This window comes from Aythya marila, assembly GCF_965140915.1.
Source record: "Aythya marila genome assembly, chromosome: 1".
NCBI classification, from domain to species: Eukaryota; Metazoa; Chordata; class Aves; order Anseriformes; family Anatidae; genus Aythya; species Aythya marila.
The window spans coordinates 114,896,670-114,919,677 of NC_139042.1; the positions used below are offsets into that span (position 1 = coordinate 114,896,670).

Genomic DNA, 23,008 nt, shown 5'->3' on the forward strand with positions numbered 1-23,008 from the left:
TCTTAGTCCAAGTAAAACTGCTTAAAAACTGAGATGGTGCCTCCCTGGGCCCCACCCCACTTCCTTAATACGAGATGCTTGAAGATGCATGTCTCGTTTGTATACCGTGCAAGTTTAAGCTCTACTTTCTCTTTAATAGAGTGTAAATGGAAATTGTGTATCTCAGTAATAATAATAAATACTGTGTGGGTTGCAGAAGAGTCACTGGCAGGCCGGTCTATGCTGGACCCTCGAGTCTTCCAAAGGTATGTCTCTACATGTTGAAGAAAATGCTCTTCCCCTGATACAGGGAGACCCTGCTTTTTATTGCTCCTACATTGAGAGTATGAGGGCTTTTAGCTAGTACATTCTGATCTCACTGTGTTTTTGTCTAGTGAAAGGGTTTTGTCTACTGGAGATGAAGGAGGAATGGTACATTGAGCTTAATGACTACTACAACCAGGAGTACCGTTCTGCAGGAAGAGCAACTGTGCATATTTTTATCAAAGGTTTTCCAGGTGATCTTCACATAAAGTAAGTCCTGACATTTCCTGAGACAACTGATAGAGTGTCTGTATTGGGGTCATGTAGAATTTGGAGGCCAAAGCAAGTCCTTATTAAAGGACACACCACTACTTTTTGCTCATGCAGTTGCTATGCAACCATTGGGGCACAGCTCCAATGTACTCCTCCTGCACCTTCGTAGCAATGTCTCTTAAAAAAAATCAGGGTAGATCCATGCTGAGGTGGGTATGCAAAATCCTTCCTTATTGTTTTCTGTTTCTGTTCCTTGACAACTAAAAATTATATTTTTTTCTGCCTTAAATAAGAAAGGAATGGGTCCATTAAAATAAGGTATATATGAAAATTTGGGGGCTGACCTAAGCATCCTTCTGTAGTCCTCTGCCCAGGAGTAGCATCAAAACAAAAAAGGTGCCACACTCCCACCAGCCTCACTGTTTCCTATCATGAGGAAAAAGAGAGAGGTCTCCCCAGGATCTGTAGCCTTCACTTTCTTTTTCACTCAGCTAAGTGGAACATGAAAAAAGGGAAAAAAAGGCAGCACATCCTAATCCATCAAAAATATTTAGGCAAGAGAGCCCTTAGGTAGTCTCTTGAGCTTGGTCTCAATTGCAGATGTCATTCCTTCATATCCCTTTGTAGGATTAGGCTCAGAATGGCAGAAAGCTCACCCTCTGTCTTTCTCCAGATAGATGGATGTGTATTGTTTTATTGCAATCGAGTAATGCAGGCAGGAGATCTTTTTGTTTCGTTGTTTTCTGTCAGTTACCTTGCTGGTTCCTTCTTAGTTTCTGTACATAATTTAGTCATAGTTTAAAACAAAGAACTGGAGCAATTCTGAAACGTTATCCAGAAATCTGTTTTCATTCCTGAAAAATGAAAACATTTTGGCTGTGACAGGATTTTTTTTTTTTTTTTTTTTTGAGTTTTTAATGTTTGAGTACCTTTCTAAAGCCACTCAAACAGCAGAAGTCTACCTGCTGGTTGCCCAATATTAAATGTAACCATAGCATATTTGTCTGTAACAGCTCACTTGGCTTGTTATTTTATGAGAGACCTTGAGGAAGTCAACAGAGCTCCTTTAAGTTTGACAGGGCAATTTGTTGAATCACTTCAATGTGACAAATCAGCATGACAGGCCTTCCTTATTTTTTGGCAGTCAGGAAATAACTCCAAGCTAACACAAAATGCCCAGCATGTAGTAAAGAGCTAGGGCTGTGGAGCAGAGGGGTCTAATTGGGCTCCCCCAGAGGGCACACAGCAAACCAGGTCTGTTTGATAGCTTGCTGAAAGCCATATTAAAAATTGATATCTCCTTTGGGACTGATTGTCTTCAAATTTGCAAGGAAGCCCATTGGTAAAAGCTTATTTTTTTTTTCTGTAAATCCAGCTCTCTTCCTGTAATTTTTTGGAGCCGTGTTCGGGCCTTTCACCCTGGTGCTGGTGATGGACTGGGACCAGGCAGGGCTGTGATCCAGCAGTAGCCAGAGCTCCTGCTGGTCCATGACTGAAAGCAGCTCCCAGGGACAGGTTCATTTGTTGTTGTTTTGCATATACTTTAAGTGTTATCTTATGACAAGTTTTTTCTTCACGGGTGAGAAAACCAGTTCTTGTGAAAGCGTTGCTCATTGATGGGAAGTACAGCATGATTGTTCTTTTCCTACCCTTTTTGCTTCTGCATGGCCTTTGCTTGCTTGTTTGTTTGTTTGCCTCGTTCTTTCTGCTTTAATGGAATCATCCTTACCTCAAGCCATGAGCCTTTTTCTTTCCAGTGTACTTTGTTCTCTCCCGCTCCTTTTGAGGCAGGGGAGTAAGAGAATGGTTGCAGTGGACCTTGGTTGCCCATCAGGGTAAAACCACCAAAAGATGCAAAAAGTCAGAGAATCATTTCACACAGCTTGCATGCTGTGAGATGGAGCATTTGGGTTTGAATATGAATTTGATAGCAGCAACAGCAGCAGCAGGAGGCTTTATCTGCCAAATGGAGTCAAAATAATCCAGAAGTGATAACTCTATGAGCAAGGGGGAATGAGAAAAAATGTTTCTGCCTGCTTCAGTGATTCAACTGCAGTTCACACTGCTCTAATGAATTACTTGTATGATCAATGCTTGCACATAGGTCTTTTTTTAAAGAGAAGCTTAAATGGTCTTTCTGTGTTATTTCCCTTCATATCATTCTCCAAGACCTTTTACTCTGTTTTGGAGGAAGATTTGGGTTCTGTTTCACTCGCCCACCCTTTTTTCCTTGTTGCCTTCCCTTCTTTTTTCTGGCAGTGTGCCTCCACCTGTGGTTTACCTCATCTGCTGACCTGTTGTAGGATTGTAAATTACCTTTGAGTACTGTGATGTTCTTCCCATGTTAGACTCCACCATTTTAAGGACTATTCCCATGATCTCACTTATGATTCCTTTTACCTTCTCCTCAGTTTGTGCTCCATTTTTTTTCTATCACATCTACCCTGCCGTTTGCTCTGTTAAAACTATTCTTGCTTATAAGAGCTCAGGAGCAAAAATCTTTTTGACCTGCTGAACCCTTTCAGTGCCCTAAAGCACAATTCTGAAGGATTCTTTTCCTTCAGTTGCAGTGACTCCACATCACCCGGATTTCTTTTTGCTCCTCAAGACTCTTCCGTAGCATTCTCCTTCAGGGGTTCCCTTTCTCTCTCTTTTTCAACTTCTTTTTTTTTCTTTCCTGAGGAATCCTAGCAGATTCTGACTGAAATCTTTCTTCAGCTTCCTTTTGCTGCAGTTAAAACTGCATCTACAAGTTGTTAACAAGTTGCTGATGGATACTTATTGTTTAAATCCTTTTTTCAAAAGTCAAGCATCTGACACATTCTTTGGATGGAATCTCCAGCTACCAGTCCATTCTTCCTTTCCTTCCTTACAACCAACACTCATAATTTTTCTCATGTAAAGCAATAAAATGGTCAGAAAGCTGCATGTAACCTTCAGTGGGGCATCTATAAGCTTCAGTATTCAGTCGTTATCTAAATTTTGCTTATTCTGTCTACCAACCCCAGGACATTTCCTTTACTACTCATCTTTACAGATTACATTCTTATCTTAGCCATCACCTGTCCACAATTTTTACCTTGCTGTACAATAATAATAATAAATCACTTTGGTACAAAAAAAAAAAAAAAAGTATTTATTGCACTTTATAGATAACTGCTGGTGACCAGTGTTGAAGGTGAGGTATATAGATGGCTTTTGGTTCAACCTAGATGAGCAGTTTTCATGCTTTCCTTGCTTTTGATGAGTGCAATATTGTTCTTCTGTTATCCTCCCCAAATTTAGATACAAACAGTCCTCCAAGCCTACTCTTTTGACACCGTTTTCTGTCTGTGACTGTTGTTCTCACTCGAGTGAGATACACCAGCTGACACACTCAAGCAAAACATCTGTTTGGAGATTCATAGCTAACTGCCTTGAGATGTGAATTTGTCTTGTAAGCTTTTGGGATACAGACCATCGTTTTGTCCTGTGCATGCACTGCACTGTATGCAGTGAGAGCTTGCTTCTTAGATCACCTCTTTGTAGTGCCGCCCAGTAATGGAATAGGAAGATGTGAAGCATGTTTGGTAGCTGAGAAATAACAAAAGAACTCTGGCATGAAAATAGTTCAGAAAATTTAGGAAAAACCCTCTGGAATTTGCACGTCGTCACCTAGTTTGTTTTTCTTTGAACAATGTTTTGCCAAATTACTATGAGGAAAAGTGTTGTTTTCAAGTTTATGCAAAGATGAGAAAATAGCGTGAGGACGAGCCACTCTTCCAACGTGGCAAGCTATGGTCATCAGGTGTGCAGTGAACTGGACAGGAGGGTGGAAACATGTTTGCTAGGAGAATGTAAGAGAGAAGGGAGGAGGATTTTTTTGTTTGGTTGGTTGAGGAAAAAAAAAGTCACTGTTGATATTACTCTAGATGTGAAGGGCAGATGACCACTCTAGTCAGATTCTCATTGTTAAAGACAAAAGCTACAAAAGAGTTTTATACAGTGAAGTTATATTGGATGTAGTCTGCAGCAGAAGTATAGAGATGTGATTAAACCTAAGTGGGTTTTGTTTTCTCTCACAGCTTTATTTACACATTTCTTAAGGGGAAAGCAGTAATGTGGGGACATTGTGATAAGAACTAAGTTCTTATTGCATTTCATGAATTGTTTTATGCAAGGTTTGGAACCAATTATGCCTAAGGAGCTGATTTTTCTAGGTGTTTAACAATTAACGTGAATAAGGACTGGCAAGCTGGAGGCACAAGCTTTTGTGAAAATGAATCTGGAGATGCTGGTCTTGAAGGCTCCATAACCATAGTAGTGTACATTTTATGAAAATCTGTACCATTTAGAATGGATTAAACAAGCTTAAAGAGAATCCTTTTCTTTGTGGAAATGGTGATTCCATTTCAAATAATTTCACTAAATTATAAGAGAAATTTTGTTGGAATCTAATACTTGGAGTGTGTTTCAGGTAAGGCTGAATTGTTTCTCTGCATCTGTTCAGCAACTGAAATGCTCTGGTGCAAGTAGGATTCTATAGCCCACAAAAACCCTCTGGCTGGCTGAAGTCTTTCAGAAGGCATCATGGTCTCTTGGAGAGATTACTTCATGCCACCATCTTCCTCAATTTAAAAATATTGAAGACGCTTATGTAATGAAAAACCTCATCTCTCATTTTTTTTCTGACATTTTCTGCATGAAATATGTTAGCTGAAATACAAAAATCAGAAATAGTGCAGCTTCAGGGAATAATTGAATATGGGTTTCTGACAACCCTGATGACAGGGTTGCCACTGAAAAGGAATAATTTTTTTGTGTTCTATCATGCTACTGAATTATAAGCAAACCCCCTGCTTACACATATGTGTTTTATAGATGTACAATGTTTTTAATTATTGAGCTCTATGACTGTTTAATTCTAATTTAGCACAGAGAAGTTTGAAATTTACTTGTATTTTAAAAAAATGTATTTTGAAAAATAGTCAATCTGCTAAAAGGATTATAAATCAGGCTTTTCCTCCTAGGTTTACATTTGATTAGAATGCTAATGGAAAAAAAACTCTGGAGCCTTAGGGAAATATTCTAACATTTCACAATTAAATGTAACAGCAAACCATAAGTAATAGACACATGAGAGAAATTTTCTTCCTGAATTTACACCATAACTACTTCTTTCAATCTGAAGGAAATCTTGATATCAACATCACAAAAAGCTTTTTGCTGTGGTGCAATACATAGTGTGATTTTTACATCAGTCTCCAATTTTGCAACAGTTGTGAAGTTTGCAAAATTAAATGTAATTTGTTACTATAGAATATTAAGTACTTGTAAAACCCTTTATTGGTTCAGTTGTAAAGTTAAGCCCGAATAACACAACTGTCTGCCACCACAGCCCAAGAACATGTCAAATTTTCAGGAGACTTAGCTAGAAGTCATCTTTCTTTCTGTTTTCATATGTTGTGCTTTTTGCTACCTGGTCAAATTATAAATGATCCTTCAGCTTCCTGTCTCATTCACAACTTTAGCAGTTTTCAAGCACACTGACTTTGCCTTTAGCATCTTTTGACCACAGCTTTCAATTTAACTCGGACCTGTGCCCTACAATTATTTACTGAAAACAACTCTTCATGTCAAGCAACCTAGTTTTCCCTTAGCTTTCCTTCTCTTACCAGAGCCATTATTAAGAGCTTTGCTGTGTTAAAGCTGCAGCCTGTATATTTGGGGCAGAACCCAAATGTGCATGCTAATATGAGGTGTTACTATGAAAAGTAAGTTTTAGGTTTTACGTGAACAGAAGGAAAAGCTGAAAATGGATGAAGGAAGCAATACGGCAGAAAGAAAACTGAAGTTAAAGGCAACTAGGGCTTGGCACTGCTGCAAAAAAACGTTGCAGGTCTTATTTCAGTACCAGCTGTTCTGTGCGAGGAATAGTACCTACCTCTCTTGCTCCTCTAGTCAAAAGACTTTGTTCAGCCAGAGGCATCAAATTTTATAGAAGTAGTGACCAAAGTGGTGTCAGAGAAAAACACAACTATTGCAGGGTTAGAAAACCTCTGGGGAAAGACTGAAGGAAGTGGTTGCATCTATTTGAGAATATAGAATAACAATTATTCTGACATATGAGGTATTTATGGAGTGATTTTCCATGTAAGGTTGAGAGTAAGCAGTCTCTCTCTTTGGAAAAAGATTTATTTTTTTTCTCTAACATTTAAAAGGCCAGCTAATCACTGTAGAATGTTATGCTAGGAACTTTCCATCCTTCAGTGGACAACGGAAAAAAAAAAAGCAACACAGTCCTATTTTGGAGTAGAGCAAAATGATCTTAAGAGCAGATTCATACCAGCCACAGCCTGGTTTATTGTTACTAAAATGTGAATCATAATGCCCAGAGATTCATTTCAGCATGACTGCCTCCATCATGCAAACCCCATAGCAGGCTTGGAGGAATGCAGCTGGTGCATGGTGCCTTTCTTGCACCTTTCCCTGCCCTCTGAGCCAGGCAAGTTTGTGCAATGGATTCCTCAGCAGATTGTGCTGGGGCATCATTTCCATTACTTTCCCAGGCTTCTTGTCATGCATTACCCAGCACTGAGCAGTTCTCAAACTTTTCAACTGAAACAAAAACCCACTGTTGCCACAAACTGTCCTTAGCATGAGCTAGCACGGCTTCAAGCTCCACCACCACTGTGATCACAGGTAGTTCAAGAACTAGCTGCAGCTGAGAAACAGGAACAACTTTATCTACTATAGCTTACAGCAGCTCCCCTGTACTGATCAGAAGCCCAGGCTCAATTCTGGATGCACAAAAATTATTATGAATCCTGAATTATTACTATCCTGAATTCACCAAGAAAAACTCTGCTCCTCACTGTCACGTAGGCAACACCCCTTTCAGATTTCAGGTGAGACTTTCTCAGACGTCACACCAGCTAAGAATTTCTGTCAGTGAACAATTGTGAAGAAGCCCAAATATTGTGCTCTCTGTGAACTTCCCTGGCCCATAACATGAAATACTTTCAGGTTTCATTGCAGTCAAGACCATCAGCTCATATTTTTGACCACTCCTCAATCTAAGCAGAGAGAGCAGTCTGGATATGCAGGCTTGTGTAAGCCAAAAATACTCGCTAAATTTGTTAAGCCAGAAATACTTGTTAGGAAACATTTGGTCTAAATTTATTGGCAAATTTGGCCCATGGAAGTATATCATTATGTGACCCAAAGCTACACGGTGGAAGTTCAATGAGGTAGAGGCTTGTGGCACAGCTCTGAGGTGGCTAATAAGGGCACCTCCCACCACCTTCCAAGTATTTATACAGTGTCTGTCAACAGTTATACCCAACTGTGACCTGAAAGTCCTGTTTTGTCTTTGCCAGTGCTTTGCATTTTCACCATGGACTAGCCCACCAGTGCGAGAGCAAAGTGTATGTACACATACGTATGCGTGCAAGAGACAGCAATGGGTTTGTGTCCGGTCCGTGAATCGTGTTTGTGGTTTAGTGATAGACCAGATAGTATTTACAGCCTCTCTCTTCTCTTATCCTCCCAGACTTTCTTCTATGGTACTTTTCTGGTTTTTGCTTTTAAATCAAATTCCTATTTTCAACTCCACATGAATACTACAGCTGGGTAAGGTAGAAGGATCGCATCAATCTGTGGGTAACCCTCTTCTATTGAACACTGTCAAGGAGCTGCAGAAACATATTGTCTTGATGTATTCTTTAAATTCTGAGCTCTACCAAACTTGCAACATGCACGCTGAACCACAGGAAGATTGTGTGTTTGAAGTTTTCATTTCACATTTCAGTGAGAACTTCTGTCTAGGATTATTACTTCATTGTTTGAATTTTAAAAATAAATATATATATATAAAAAAAAATAAAAATAAATAAATAAAATGGGAAACCCTAAAAGGAAAGAGGTTTTCCAAACAATGATCTGACTAGAGGGCAGTTCCAATCTTGCTGCATCAAGTACGTCATTGGCCCCATCCCCAACTGAAAGAAATAAATTGGAAATGGGACTGTGCTCACAAACACGTGAAGGGTGTTACACACCTGGCCAGTGGTACAACAAATTTGTTCACTTCCTTACACAAACTTACTGTGATGGCTGAAAATTTTAATTTTTTTTTAAGCTTAAAAAAGCTGGCTAGACAGCTGCACGTAACTGAAATACATGGTCTCATGTTCTCACCCAGATCTGTAACTGATGGGAAACAGACATCTTTTTCTTCTGAAAAGCAAAACAGAAGTGTTTCTAAAAAGAAGTGGAGCCAACACTTGTTTTGATAAGGGGAGATTGCTGCCTTTCTTGGAATGGGGAAGCCTCTGAGCCCATTGCACTTTCTCTTGAAAAGAAGCTGTTGGTTTCACCTTAATTTTTCTGTGTCCAGATCAGAAGTAATTCTTTAAAAAGCAGGTAGAGGAGTTGGCTTCCTTAGACACAACAGGAACAGTTCATCAACATCTGATGCCACTTGAGTTGAATACCAAGCTCAAAGTCTGCCATTTTCACCCATGTAAGTACCATTGCTCTGATACTACCTGAGTTCAGTAACTGCCCAGACCTTGAAACAAGGAATGAGGATACATATGATAAAGAACACAGCTAATTGTTACTGTCTTTACTTATATTCAGTTATTTATTATCAAATCTGTTAAAGTTTGGTGTTACTCCAGCCCCTTTTACATACTTAAGGCCTTCTTCCAGTTCTGACTCTTCATTTCAGAAAAGGAAAGAAAAAAACAAAACAAAACAAAAAAAACATTAATTTTCTGATAATCCTTAGATGTTACACTAGTACAATATTAGACATAGTATTATGTGTAGCTGCCATTTCCATTTAAATAACTGTCTAGAGGCAGACCCGCAAGATCTACTGAATTTACTGTCTTCTGTTTCTAGCTAATGAAGTCTTTACGGGGAAAAAATAAATAAATAAATAAAATGTGAAGAACAGTCATTACACTCCTGAAAGAGAAATTTGCTGTTGTTGAATATTAGTTTTCCTATCACTGCAGAGGAAAAAGAAAGTGCCTCAATCCGGGCAGCGATAAGCAGCTGCTCTTGTTCCTGTTCAGAGCTAGCCTTCTGGGCGAGTTATCCACACCATGCTGCCTCATGGAAATTTCACATTTATGAGATGACTTCAGAGTTGTCCTCAGGTGACAGAGCTGGATGGTGAACATGCAAATGGTGAGCTTTAAAATTGAGAAGGCCTTTGCCACTGCCAGCAGAGTCATAGATCTGGACTCTGTTTTGACCTCGACAGCAGGCTGTGTTGCAGCAGACCCAGATCCTCCTCCCCAGCTTGGAGGACTCTGTCTCCCCTGCTTTTTCTGTTCCATCCCTCTCCCCTGGAAACCCAGCCTCACTCTATCTGCACGATTAGTGCTTGTTTTCTTTTCAGTCTCACCTTCTGAATCTATCTTCCCTCACATCATTAGGTCCTCCCTCAACTTCCTTTCTTTCAGAAACACGGTCCAGCGTAGTTCCTACCTCCTGCTTCTGCAGGTCTGGGTCGTCCCCCCAACCCCAAGTCCTTGCCTTCCAGCAGGGAAACTATGAAATGCCTGGGAGAGCATCTGCCATGGAGCTGGGCAGCATTTCCTCAGTCAGGGAGCAGCAGTTCTACACGTGGCTGTATCCTGTCCTGGTGGATCTGACAGCAGCTTCCTGGGGTGCCTAAAGACACTGTCTGACCCCCATCTCCTTCCTGACATGTTTTCCAAATCATGTCATAGGCACAGTGGAACTTCTTGATAAAGGTGTTATACCTTTCAAAGTTATTACACTTTAAAATTAAGAAGGGGCAGGGCCTGTTTTGAAAAATCTAATATCTCAAATATTGCTGATCATCTTTCAATTAAACTTGAAAATTTGATTAAACCATAAAAACAACAACAACCAACAATTGTGTTATAAGGTGAGTCTGGAAAGGCTTTGAGCAACTTTAAAGGTAAAAGTTGACATTATAACTATGCTAAGGTGTCTTATCTATTGTACTGTAGTTAGCTATTGTATTGCTTAGAGCATGATACACGACTCAAATGTCAACTCTGTGTCATGACAGAACAATCTAATCTTCTGATGTGGGCTGTGTGACCAGTGTAGACAAACTGTTTCCCATTTCCTGCCTGCTGTCACAAGCATTAGGTTGGTAACTAATGCTCAACTGCATTACCGACAGACTGGTGGCAGCAACACAGATGAACTCATCTATGTACTTCAAACTTCCAGTTTCAATTGTTTCTCAACAGCTGCATTTGGAGTAAGTCTTCTTTTAATGCCAGTCTTCTGACTGGTCCTGGAATTGGCCTGAAGGACAAGGAAGCCTGTTCCTGTTTGTCCATGGAGTTCCCATTTTTTCATGGAAAGATAACAAGGAAAGCCTGTGAAGAACTGCTGTGCAAGAATGGAAAGAATGGCAGCTATTTAATACGAGAAAGTGAAAGCGTGGAAGGAGCTTTGTGTCTGTGTGTTTTGTAAGTATTTTGATACTAAATTTCTTAAGAGTTTTCAAGTAGATTCAAAACCAAGGGTTCATATTCTCTAACGTTACTGGTTCTTTCCCTAATGTTAACAAATTCAAAGGATTGGTGTAGATGTACTCAAGTATTGCTGGTTGACTTGAGCTTCCTTTGTAGTGAGTGGTGAGAGGGTGGCATTAGCAAAAGACAATTAATACAACACAGGAGTGATTAATTGTTCTCTGCTGATGCTGGTCTCTCTCTACAGACAATAGAGGAAGCCCAGAGGAAATATCTCAGCCTGCCAAAACATGTTGAGAAGAAAGTCATTCAAAGTTACTGCCTCTGTAATGATGAGTAAATAGCATTTTAGCACTATCGAGACTCTGAAAAGTCTCATAGTATGATATAAAGCATGTCCTTCCTCACATGCTTTCTGACTATTTGGTGAAACCTTAGCCTTGTGTTTCTTACACAGTATCTGATGTAACAATACAAGCTGAGACTGAAAGCTGTAATGTCTTGTTCAAATTCATATAGCAAACCCATGAACAAGACAAACATAGAAAATTACTACCACTAGTCCCTAACTCACCACAATTAAAATCTTATGATTTTCTTTTCCTGTAGGGAATGGTACTTTTATTTTCCGTTCATGAAGCCCGTTTTACATTTTTTCATATATAATTGATTTGTTCCTAATGCGCTCAAAATTTATAAGTTAGTAACTCTGAGTCTTTTCTGTTTGAACCTAAAAGAATTTACGCTCTCTTTGGGGATGTATTTGAGTGTGATGTGGGGAAAAAAAATCAACACAATTAATTAATTCAGAAATATCAGGACATATTTTTTTTGTCAATAAATAAAATCTTGTTGCTTTTGAAACAAATCAAAGAAGGGAGAAAAAGGTGGGGGAAATGGAGTATTGCGTTGTTGGGTAAAAGAACAAAGGATCGGGAAATGACAGAGAAGTGGAGTAAGAAGTGAAATGGCAAGTGAGGAGCAGAGTACTTGGGGAGGGAACTGCAGGAACCTGCCTGCAGTGTGATGTGGAAGGAAACAATGGGAGCAGAGGGAGCATACAAAGGAAAGGATATGTATACCCTGTCAGAAGAGACAAATGGAGGTCCTAGCACAGTTGAGGAATGACGATATTAGTCCCTGACTTGGGAGGATGGCTTTGGAGATGGCTTTTTTGGGAGATGGCTTTTTATGCAGTAGAGGTAGATCAGAAAGCAGTGATATACTTGTGTGTGTAATGAGTCTGAACTACTGAAATAAGAGTGCACATCTACTGAGTACATCATGGGCAGATGTAAGCTGACATGAAGGTTATGTGCAGTGCTGCACTAGCACAGTTGTGTTCCTTCCCTTTTTTCTCGTTATTTTCCTCCTTTTTTTTTTTTTTTTGGAGGGGGGTGGGTGGGGGGGAAGAAGGGGGTTCTTTTTTTATTTTGGTAACAGCAAAGCAGATCCACTTTGTGATAGTCTGCAGATGTGAATTTGTCTATCTACAGTGTTCTGGGCAAGCATATACAAAAGCATGTGGCTTCCAGCTAGCCTCTGGATTTTTAATGCCGAAAGAAGGCAGCGTATTTGAATTAAGTTTGTGTATTAACAAAAATAATAGTTAAACTGCAGGAGTGGCAGCAATGGTATAACAGATACTGGGCTCGTAGAGATGAAAGGATTGTCTACAGGTATCAAATCAGGAGGGTGGTAGAGGATTGACTTAGAAACTGAGAGACTGTCAGTGACTGACTAGGGAGACAAACTGTTCGAGGCGAATGCATTTGTTCTGAAATTCGAGGCATCAACACTAAAACTTTCAGTGCTGTTTCAAGACAACCTTTGGGTTAGAATTATATCGTAAAGCACTGCTTAGCACCTAACAGGGTTGATGAACAAACTGATGCTCACCTGTGTCAAAAATAAATAAATAAATAATTTGGTTGTTCTCAACTTAGCTGCTCAATGGGCATAGATAGCAATTCACGTGCTACACAGAACAACCAAAAGTTTTGGTCCTCCCCACTGACTGAGGGGAGATGACATGCCCACAGAGGACCTGAGAGTTGGAATGGTGGCAGCAGCTGAAAAACATCTCATCTCTAATCAGGCACAACACACAGCTCTTCCTCCATGGTATACTGCTGTTCTCATCCCAAGCTTTCACAGGTCCCTTAGTCCAGACCTATTGCACCGGCTGCTGTTTTCATGGTTCAACATGTCAGCCTACCAAAACAAACTCTTCTCATCCTGTTCTTCTGCCTCTGGATCTTCCTTGGGCCCACACCAGCCATTTGTTAATTTGAAATATAATATGCAGCTGTTGAAATGCATTTAGTACTTGATTTGGAATAAGAAGTTTTCATTGTAATGGCAATTTCATGTTTATTTTGCCATAACTACCACAGCCAAAGTAAAATACAGGCACTAACCTTCCAATGTTTGACAGGTAAAGAATGAGTTTCAGAAAAATCAGATTAGGTTATTATTCTTCACCTTTATGCCTTACTTTTACTTGCAAATTATGTTTAAAGAATGAATGCTAACATTATAAAAAAAACTCATAAGCCAGATAGATACCCATCAATTTCCACAGGTGTCTCAAGAAGGGGGAAAAAAATAATAAAAAAAAAAGATGTAGCCCTGGGATGCAATGCTTTGAATCAAAGTAAATCTATTATAACCGGAAGTTTTCTACTGGTCCCAGTCCATAGTAACTTCTTCAGTTACTGTGTAACCAATCCATAGTAACTTCTTCAGAGTAACCAGCCATTTACATGCAAGTCCCCTGAACTAGGTTTTTGCCCTAAGATTCTCCGTTTCAGGACAGCTTAATTGATTTAGCTATAACTGAAATCCTTCCATTGAACATACATGCCAATTCAGAGAACTTGTCTTCAGATATTGTTTTTTGTTGTTGCTGCTCTGTTGTGGTTTACATCTCTCTGCAACTTAACTGCCTTTTTTGATCATGATCTGCAGTTCATCTTCTGAACAGCTGCCATTGCTGTATTTGATAAAGCTTTTGTTTCGGTTGATAAAAGATACCCAAAGCCATCAGTACCCTGAGTGTTCAAACCATGTTTATTGTTTTTTAAAAGTGTTTTTTTTTTTTTTTTTTTTTTTTTAATAAAAAGTAAGCAAAACCACGGAAAATCTAAAGGACAAATAATTTTCTAGAAGTAGAACTTGCGCAGACGTTTTCTGCGTGTTGGTGACTGGAGGCCATTTCCTACTAACATTTCTCCAAGAATTCAACATTCGACTTGTGATACAACTGCAAAGTGAAGTTTAGGGAGGTATCGCATGGGGAGAAGAGGATGGACGAGAGCATGGGAAGCCTACGGTATCAAACTATTCTCATGTAAAGGCATGTGTCAGGTTTAGTTCATGAGTTCTTTGAAACCCTTAGTTGGGCCAAACATATTTCAAAATTTAAAACCTTCTCTCACTTTTTGAACTCTGGACTCCCCGTTGTCTTGCTTTTCTAACTTAGTCTTGGTCAGTCTTACTGTACAACCTCTTGTGTCTCTAATATCACCTGCTATTGGCAGATATTTCCAGTCTCGATGGCTGTTAAAAATGGGGTTTCCCTTCCTTCCTCCATTGTGTCTGCTTTCAACATTGTGGGTCAGAGACTCAGCTCGGTGTTGAGACACAAATATCATGTGTGCTCTTTTTTATGTGCTCCCTGTTAAATATCCAGTATTGTACACATCTGGTCAAATCAAACACATTCGAAGTTGAAGTAGCCTGGTACACGATCACATCTGGTATACATGGAAGTATGAACAGCTCAAGGGGTCGCTGTGGGGAAATTGAGAGTATGAATTTATGCTGCTACACTTACTTGAGGGCTCTCACAAGGAAAGCAGTTCGCATGAAACGTATTCTACAACTTCACACTTCTGTGTCTGCCATGGAGACTTCTATATCCGCTTTCTTCAGAGAAATACCAGTAGACCTTGTGTGAAAGGTGAACTGCAAGTTTTCTACAGAATCATTCTTTACCCTTACTTTGATTAATGTGGTTTTCCTTCTCTTTGTCCTCTCCCATCCTCCCCAACTTCCATCAGTTCAATAGGATACATTTCCCAAGACAGCCTTCTAGTGTTGTTTTAGGCCAATGTGTGTGTTTTCCATATAACATTGCAGTCTTGTGTCATAACCTGGTAATTCTCTCAGCTGTGTTTTATGGTGCTGATCAGCCTTTTGAAAGGTGATGGTTTCTCCTGTGGTGTTGCTAATTAGTTTGAAGGTAGCCTGTTTTCCCCTGGTGTATGACTTCAGGGAAAGAAAGGCACCTCACTTTTCTCTGTAGCTATTTGTGTCTTCACTGTAGCTCCGTTTTTGAAGCAGGGGTACATGTTACCACCGTCTTTCCAGGGTGAAAAGGATGTCTGACTCTAAGACCGACATCGTTGCAGTCTGAGAGTCAGCAAGGCCACAGCTCCCCCTTCTCCTCACTGCTAATAGAGATACTGCAATTACTAATGATGCATGTGTCTGCTCTTTGCTTTCATTTTATTCCCATGTTGACATTTGCACAAAATGGTTTCTAGTGCAGTGAAGCAATTCTGCTGATGGTGCGTACTGAATCAGGCATCCTACAGAAGTAAAGATTTATTTTAAATGCATGGCACCTCAGCATGGAGTTCTAGGCTCTATTTTGTGTTTTACTGCCCAAGAACAAGTAGAAGTGACATCCAGCTCTGTCTGGGTGTGTAAACCTTAAGCGTTTTCATTGCTTTGACTTACCAGATCCATTCTAACGGAGCTGTATTAGTACAAAACACAGCACAGAAAATGGACCTAAGAAGCTGAAGGAGAGCTCAGGCAGCTAGCTGATGTGGAGGTCTATGAGCTAACTGGCTGTGCTTGGTCAAAGTCTATCCTAGGGAAAGTGCAATGAGTGCAGATTGGACACAGCACTCTTAGGTACGTTTACCATACCTGGGCTAACTCCACAGGGCAAAAAAAGAGAGCGATACATTTGTTCCAAAAATCAAACAGCTCTGTATTGTCATGTACAGACGGTTGAATCTGAAATGACAAGGTGGGAGAAAGTAATATTTGGGTTTCTGAGGCATACGAAAACAACATGCATGATTAATTTTCTCTAATAGATGAATAAACAGGACTTAGAGAATCTGAAGTATTTTGAGGGCTGTCATATATGAATGAAATGAAAAAGTGAGTGCATATATATGTAATCGATGGTATTTAGCATCAAATATTCCTTTAGGTGTGTCTCTTTGGGTTTAGTCTTTCATAGCATTGCAGTTTACTTTAAAAACAAACCAACAAAACCAAAACCTTAGTGTCAAGTTCAGCTGTGGCAGTCTAAGCAATTTGCCGTAGTTTGACAGTTGATGAAAAGCATAATGTATACAATGTTTTTCACAGCTTTGAAGAACTCATCTACACTTACCGCATCTTCAGGGAAAAGCAGGGGTATTATAAAATACAGGTAAGTAACCCTCATTTCATCAGTACAGACTGCACTAAAGACAATTTTCCTGAAAAAAAATAAATAATTAAAATGCATGGGACCCAGGAGTTGGACTCGATGATCCTGTGGGTCCCTTCCAACTCAGATATTCTATGATTCTATGAATATATTTCCAAGTTTCTTTTCTATTCTATTCAATTATTGACTTTTTAATGTTATACTTATTACATATGAGCTTACAAGTAGTTATCTTCACAGAAATCCCTAGTAACCCAAGTGAATCTGTTTTTTGTTGACCAGCTACTGCCTGATTTGACTAGTTCTTTTTCATAGTACTGAGGAAAAATCTCATTTTCATTACTTACTCCTGTTCCTAATTAGCTTTTTCTGTTTGAAAGCTCTGCCATGGTACCCAGAATCTTGTAGGGTTTTGAATAACGGAATGATCTTTTTGATCTTAAAATACCTGCCCATTAGTGTGAAACCACCACCCGACCTATAATTCTGTGTGATTCTGGAGATAAGATGATTCTGGGATTCTGTGAATCAGAACCCTACACTAAGGAAGATTCAATTTATAGGCAAGTAGAGAGGACACTTAAAAAGATGGCTCAACCCTTTGCTTGTAATAGGATAGACAACAGGACTGACAGCATTTAGGTAGCATTTAATTGGAATGAAGCAGCAAAACTCACTTCATGAAGGACACACCAAGCTGCTGTATGCTGGTCACTCTTGCTTATTAGTGATTTGGGCTGAGTATGAAAAATACAATTTCCCATGTGGAATTGAATGGTTTGTTTTTTCAAACCCAATTTTCCTTACAGGGTTTTGTCATGAATATTCAGTAAGACTTCTGTTCTACTTTTTAAGTCAGACTGTTTTGGATTACTAAAATAATATATTGAAATAATATGTTGATGGTGATGGGGAAGGCCAGGTCCAGCCGTGGCCTTTCTGGAGTGTAGGAGGTTGACCCTGACCAACAGCTAAGCATCCCCCAGCAGCACAAGTTGGTGGTAGGGAAGAGAAAAGCAGAAGTAAGAAAACTTTGATGAAGACAATTTATTAGGTGAAGTGAAGTCAAGTGTGCAAGCAAGGCAACGAAGGAATTTAGTCAATACTTCCCATCAGCAGCCAGATGGTTAGCTGCTTCCTGGAAAGCAGGGTCTCAGCAAACATAATGATTATTTGGGAAGACAAATCCTGTAACCACAAGCACCCCCGCTTTCCTGAAGCTTTTAATGCTGAGCATAATGTCAGCATAATGTCAGGATACCCCTCTGGTCAATTCAGGTGAGCTCTTCTGGCTGTGTCCCCCCCCAGCTTCTTGTACATCCCCACCCTATTTGATGTGGGAGCAGAGTAGTAAAATGAGACAGCGTCAATGCTCTGCAAGCACTGCTCTTAGCAACAGACAAAACTCTAATGTGTTATCAACACACAAAATCACAACACAGCACCATACAGGCTGCTATGAAGAAAGATAACTCCATCCCAACCAAAACCAGTACACAGAGGCAGAGGCATCCAGTCCATAGTGAACTGAAGAAAAGATAGAGGATGGAGAGAAAAAAAAAAAAAAAAAAAAAGGTATCTCTGCCATATAGTGATGAAGTGAATCCAAAGCCCCATTCTCTTTCAATGACTAGTAGAGGGAGTGGGATCCTCACTTTGATAGAGATAATTAACATGCTTACTCCCTGACATTACTATCCTTGAACTGCCAGTGTTGCAGAAGTCTCTGTACAGATTACTTGGGGGTTGTGCTATGGAAGCAATTCAGTCCATGCGTTTAAAGGCAGTTGTGAGAACCCTGTTCTCCTACATATGGAGTGTCATCCATGTTAGGCCTCAGGAGTCTCTGATGCTGGTTGTAAACTTGGATAAATCTGAGACAAATAATAAACTCCTGCCTAAAAGCAAAAGCTGGTGACTGAAACATTCATATGGATCCCCAGACATGTTAGTTACCTTTGCACGTCTTGGAGGGCAGATTCAGGGAGTGAAACATTTGACTGGAAAGACAGCAACTGGATCTGTTCTTTTGTAATGTAAGAAAACAACATCTGTTTCATGAAAAAAGTGAAAATCAGTAGCACATGCACTGTTGTTGACTGAAATCCCTTTGAATGTTTTGTTTAAACAGGTAAATATGAACGTGAAACTATGTGAATTTTGTTCGCAGTAGCTGGCTGGTCCTTTACCTCCGGTCAGGGATTCCAGCAGGGAGGAACTGAGAGAGATGTAGCCAGGCATGCAGACTTGTGAAGGGTTTGTTTAGAAGCAGTCACTATTGGACTGAAGGAGGTAAAATTTCTTTGTACTAGGATGGGAAGCCTGTGATCTGAACCCAGACAGACAGCACTGAACAGCTTCCCCTAGGCTGAAGTGCACTCAAGCAGGGATGGTGAGGGAGGTTGTGCTGCTCAGTACCATCACAACACCACCACACAGGTACCTCTGTGATATAACAATATTCTGTCACCAAACAGCTTTACAAAACAGTCCCTTGGTGAACGATAAGCTAGGCACAGCTCCTCTTGCTTAAGGTACCTGGTGTGAAATAGGCTTGCTAACTAACTTTATTTTCCTTTCCTTGCAGACTTCTGAAGGTATTCCAGAAAAGGTATTCAGAACATTAAAGGATTTAATATACAACTATGAGAAACCAAATCAAGGACTAGTAACAAATCTTCGCTACCCAGTCAAGAAAACAAAGCCCCTACAAAGAAGCCGGAGGCTCAAGTTAGGAAAGGATGATATTTATGATGGTGAGAAATTTAGTTCAGTCTCTGTCTTTTTATTAAGATAACTGCATTGACAGGTCTGATGTTGGAGACATTGGAGGGGAAAAAAAAGCCATCTAATTTGTGGCTTCTTGTGAAAGGTGTCAAAACACAACTTATATTTAGTTAGCACGTTGAAAATAAGAAATACATAGCCTTGTGCCCAGGATCACAGCCTTGGTACCAGAGAGTTCCAATCAGATCAATACCTGTGCTATTGACCTGATTTACTGATTTATTGCTATCAGTTATTCACTGCACTTGACTTTCTCAGGAAGAGGAGGTCTTCTGGATACTACTGTTTAATAACAGAGCTTGCTGATTCAGAAAAGGCAATTCATGGATTTAGGGACTGGATGACCCAGTCCATAAGACACTAAGCTCAAAAAGTTGGCCCTGCAATAGCAGACAAAATACTCGGAAATCAAACTGAATTAATAATATCTGTCTATCAACATGGCAACATGCCATCCTGCTTAGAGGGGAATTTCAAAAGAACAATTAGCAACCACAAATTTTGTTTGTTTTTTAACATTTTTATTGACTTCTTTACAGAAATTGATGAAAGTGACTATGTTGATGTCTTACCCTGAACGATCTGTGATCTGATGATTTGTCAAGCCACCTTTCTAGGCAGCACCACAGCAAAACAGGACAGCTGGGGAGAGCTAATGTTTGGACATTCACAGCAGTGGATCTATACCTATGGAATTAGTGCCCTTTGGAGACTGTCAGAGCAACTGTATTCTGCCTCAGTAGATCCAGTATAAAATACTGTATATTTTTGTGCATTATTAAGAGAATTATTTTTTTGACACAGGCACACCTATATATATATATGAGGAGAAAGGGGGTTATGTGTGTTTGTACATTTTGTGTTTTTTTGTTTGTGTTTTTTTTTTTTTTTTTTTTTTTTTTTTAGCAAACTCTCCAAGGTATCAACTGCTGAAATTAATCATCTGTTAGAAAGCCAGCAATGTGAAGACAATAAATGAATGTGCTTGAAGCCCTAGTTTATGGCAAAAATGATATATGTTGATAAAAATGATATATGCTAAAAATACTATTTGTATCATATGATGCTTAAAAACTGTTCTTTTGTTTGTGATTCATGTTACCTCATTGTTGGATATGTGGGTAGTAGTTCAGCAGGGTGAAGGAATACCAGTATTATTCTGCAGTTTGGAAAAATCTAAATTAAACCAAGAAGACTGTTGTAAATTCATGCCATACACAATTAATCAGTAACATGGAAATGATTTGAAATATTTTTCATATTAATGAGTGGTTCTGGCTTATAATTAGAGGAGTGCAAGTTCAACATCTGTGCAGTTATGCACATATTCTGTGTTGTTTTTTTTCCAATAGGTACTGCATACATGAGAATGCTTACATTTCATTTACCGCTGCCATTACTGTTATGTGTACGGGTTTTGTTATTTTTTTAATGTAAGAACTTGCTTTATTTTTTAACCCCTCATTTTAAATATTTAATGTATGTGTTTGTTCTGAAGGCGGCCTGTAACAACCAGATAAAGTCACAGCTGGAGTGTATGTTCTGATTCTTCCTCTTGCTAGCACCACCTCCCCCTCAGTCAGTAATCTTGCGGAAGATGTTTATATTTTCTGTATGTTTAAGATCTTTCACAAATGATTTATGCATTTGTTTTAGTAGACTTGTTTCTTATTATACATCTTTTCCACCACTGTTTGTTGGAAGACTTTTAGATCTTTCAGTGCTTTGGACTTCATTGTGACCTTACTAATGTTTTTTTGATGCCAGGATAAAGGGGTAACTTGTTGCATGAAGGAAACAAAAACTAAGAAGATAAACTAATTCTCATGTGAAAAGTGCTAATATGTGTCCCCAAAAAGGAACTGAAAATAAAGCAGTTGTTCATTAAAAAAAAAAAAAAAAAAAAAAAAAAAAAGTACTACGGGGGTGGGGAAATCCTTCCCTCTCTCGAAGCACATACACTGGTGTGTCTTTCCTACTTGGAGAATTCAACAACTTGCCCAGTACTTGGTTATCACATGTCAGACTGTTATATATGGAGTGGTAATTCGTGTCGAGAAAATGGTTGGTATTAATAAAGAAGGGGGAGATCTGGGAAGGTGGCCATGGGGGTCGGCAAGGCCCGTGATTGATGATAACATCAGACTCTTAACGATGAGGCCATCAGGAATGTAAAGGGAACAAAGAAGGGTGATTCAGGAGACTCCATGCAGTCTCCGGTTTCTTGTTCTCCAGCTGGTCTCTTGTTCTCCAGCCATTAAGGCATGGATGTTTCTGGGTGTTTGCTGTTGTTGTTACATTCAACGTTGTTTGACCAGTGAAAAGTTGTTTTGAAAAGAACTGCTGTGGAGAGAAGGGTATAAGAGGGGAGCCTGTCCTCAAGAAAGAAGAAGAAAAAAAGAAAAAAAAAAAAAAAAAAGGAAGGCAACACGATGTGATGAAGTTATGATCAATAAAGAAGCAGGAAAAAGGAGTGAAGAGGAACAGGCTAGCAGACCGGAGACCAAGACGGGAACAGGCACACTGATCGCCTCATGAAGATAGGTTCGGCCAAACTCAGCAAACCGCTCAGAGAAGCTCGTACAGAAAGTCGCTGGAAATGGGCACACTGGAGCTGGAGAGAAGCGTACCCGTGCACACAACTGCCCCTCGCTGGTAAGCAGTTGCGCATTATGGGGAATCATACGTCCTTAGGAACAAAGACTGTCCTGGTAACCTTACAGCTTATTCTCCTTAATAACAATTGGACGGTTTATGGGCCTGAAATATGGGACCAAACTGAGGTCAAGGTGTGGGACTCTGCAACTAAAAACGACAAGGTTGCAGTGGGATTGCTCAGCACCTGGCAAGCAGTCTCTGAGGCCTTAAAGAGCCATGTGGAGCCACAATCACAAACGTGTGGCTTGCCAGACAGTGAGGGAGCTACGGGCTCGTTTACTGATCCGACTGCTATGCCATCGCCATGGGCCCCTCTGCTGCCACAGCCATCATAGGCTTTCGCTGTTAGGCCCCCTGCTGACCTGAACGTGCCTTTTGACCCAGGCCTCATTGGCCTTGAAAAGGAGATGGATATGTTTTCTTCCACCCAGGAAGAACAGAATACATAAGGCCTGAAGACCAAGTTGCTTGACAACTTAAAGCGAGACATTGTTCAAAAGGAATGGAAAATGGAGACTGTTAAGTCATGGAACTTGGAGGATTGTTTGTTTTCTGATTGTATATATGTATAGGCGTACTCGCGTTTAGTAAGTCATGGAACTTAAAGGATTGTGTTACCTTTTCTGATTGTATAGGCATGCTTGGGTTTAGTATGTAAAAGCCATGTTCTGTGTATCTAGAATGATGTTCGTGTGCACGTGGTGATGGAGCGTAGACTCCCCCCACACCCAGCGCTGTTTACTTGTCTTTTATACCTTTTATAAATATTCTTTTATAAATATTACTAAATTCACATTGAATTGTTACTTCATTTATAACAAGACTGAGCAGCTGCCATGCTGATATCCAAATTAGTGCACCTTGATCTTCAACTGTATCAACACTCCAGTTTTTCTGTAATGAGACTTTCAGGAGTCCTCCATGGGTTATATCATTTGGATTTATGATCAGCCTTAGGAAAAGGCCAAGTGACACCACAGCTAGGACTATGCCTCATGACCCTGACGGTGTGACTCCTGATGGCTGAAGAGCTGACCATGAATAACAGAGTGGTCTGTCGTACTTTTTAGCTGGCAAGTGCTGTTTCACATGCTAGACTGCTACCACACAGTGC

At 39.8% G+C, this 23,008-nt stretch overlaps 1 protein-coding gene across 1 annotated transcript; it reads left to right on the forward strand.

The window, feature by feature from the left end:
* The first annotated feature begins 83 nt into the window (after window positions 1–83).
* SH2D1B (SH2 domain containing 1B) lies at window positions 84–21,121 on the forward strand. The gene is made up of 5 exons (XM_082751981.1): window positions 84–245; window positions 10,761–10,985; window positions 16,386–16,449; window positions 19,037–19,205; window positions 19,776–21,121. Exons 1-5 carry the CDS (start codon window positions 85–87, stop codon window positions 19,811–19,813), a joined length of 657 nt encoding a protein of 218 aa, XP_082608107.1. The 5' UTR covers window position 84; the 3' UTR covers window positions 19,814–21,121.
* The last annotated feature ends 1,887 nt before the right edge of the window (window positions 21,122–23,008 follow it).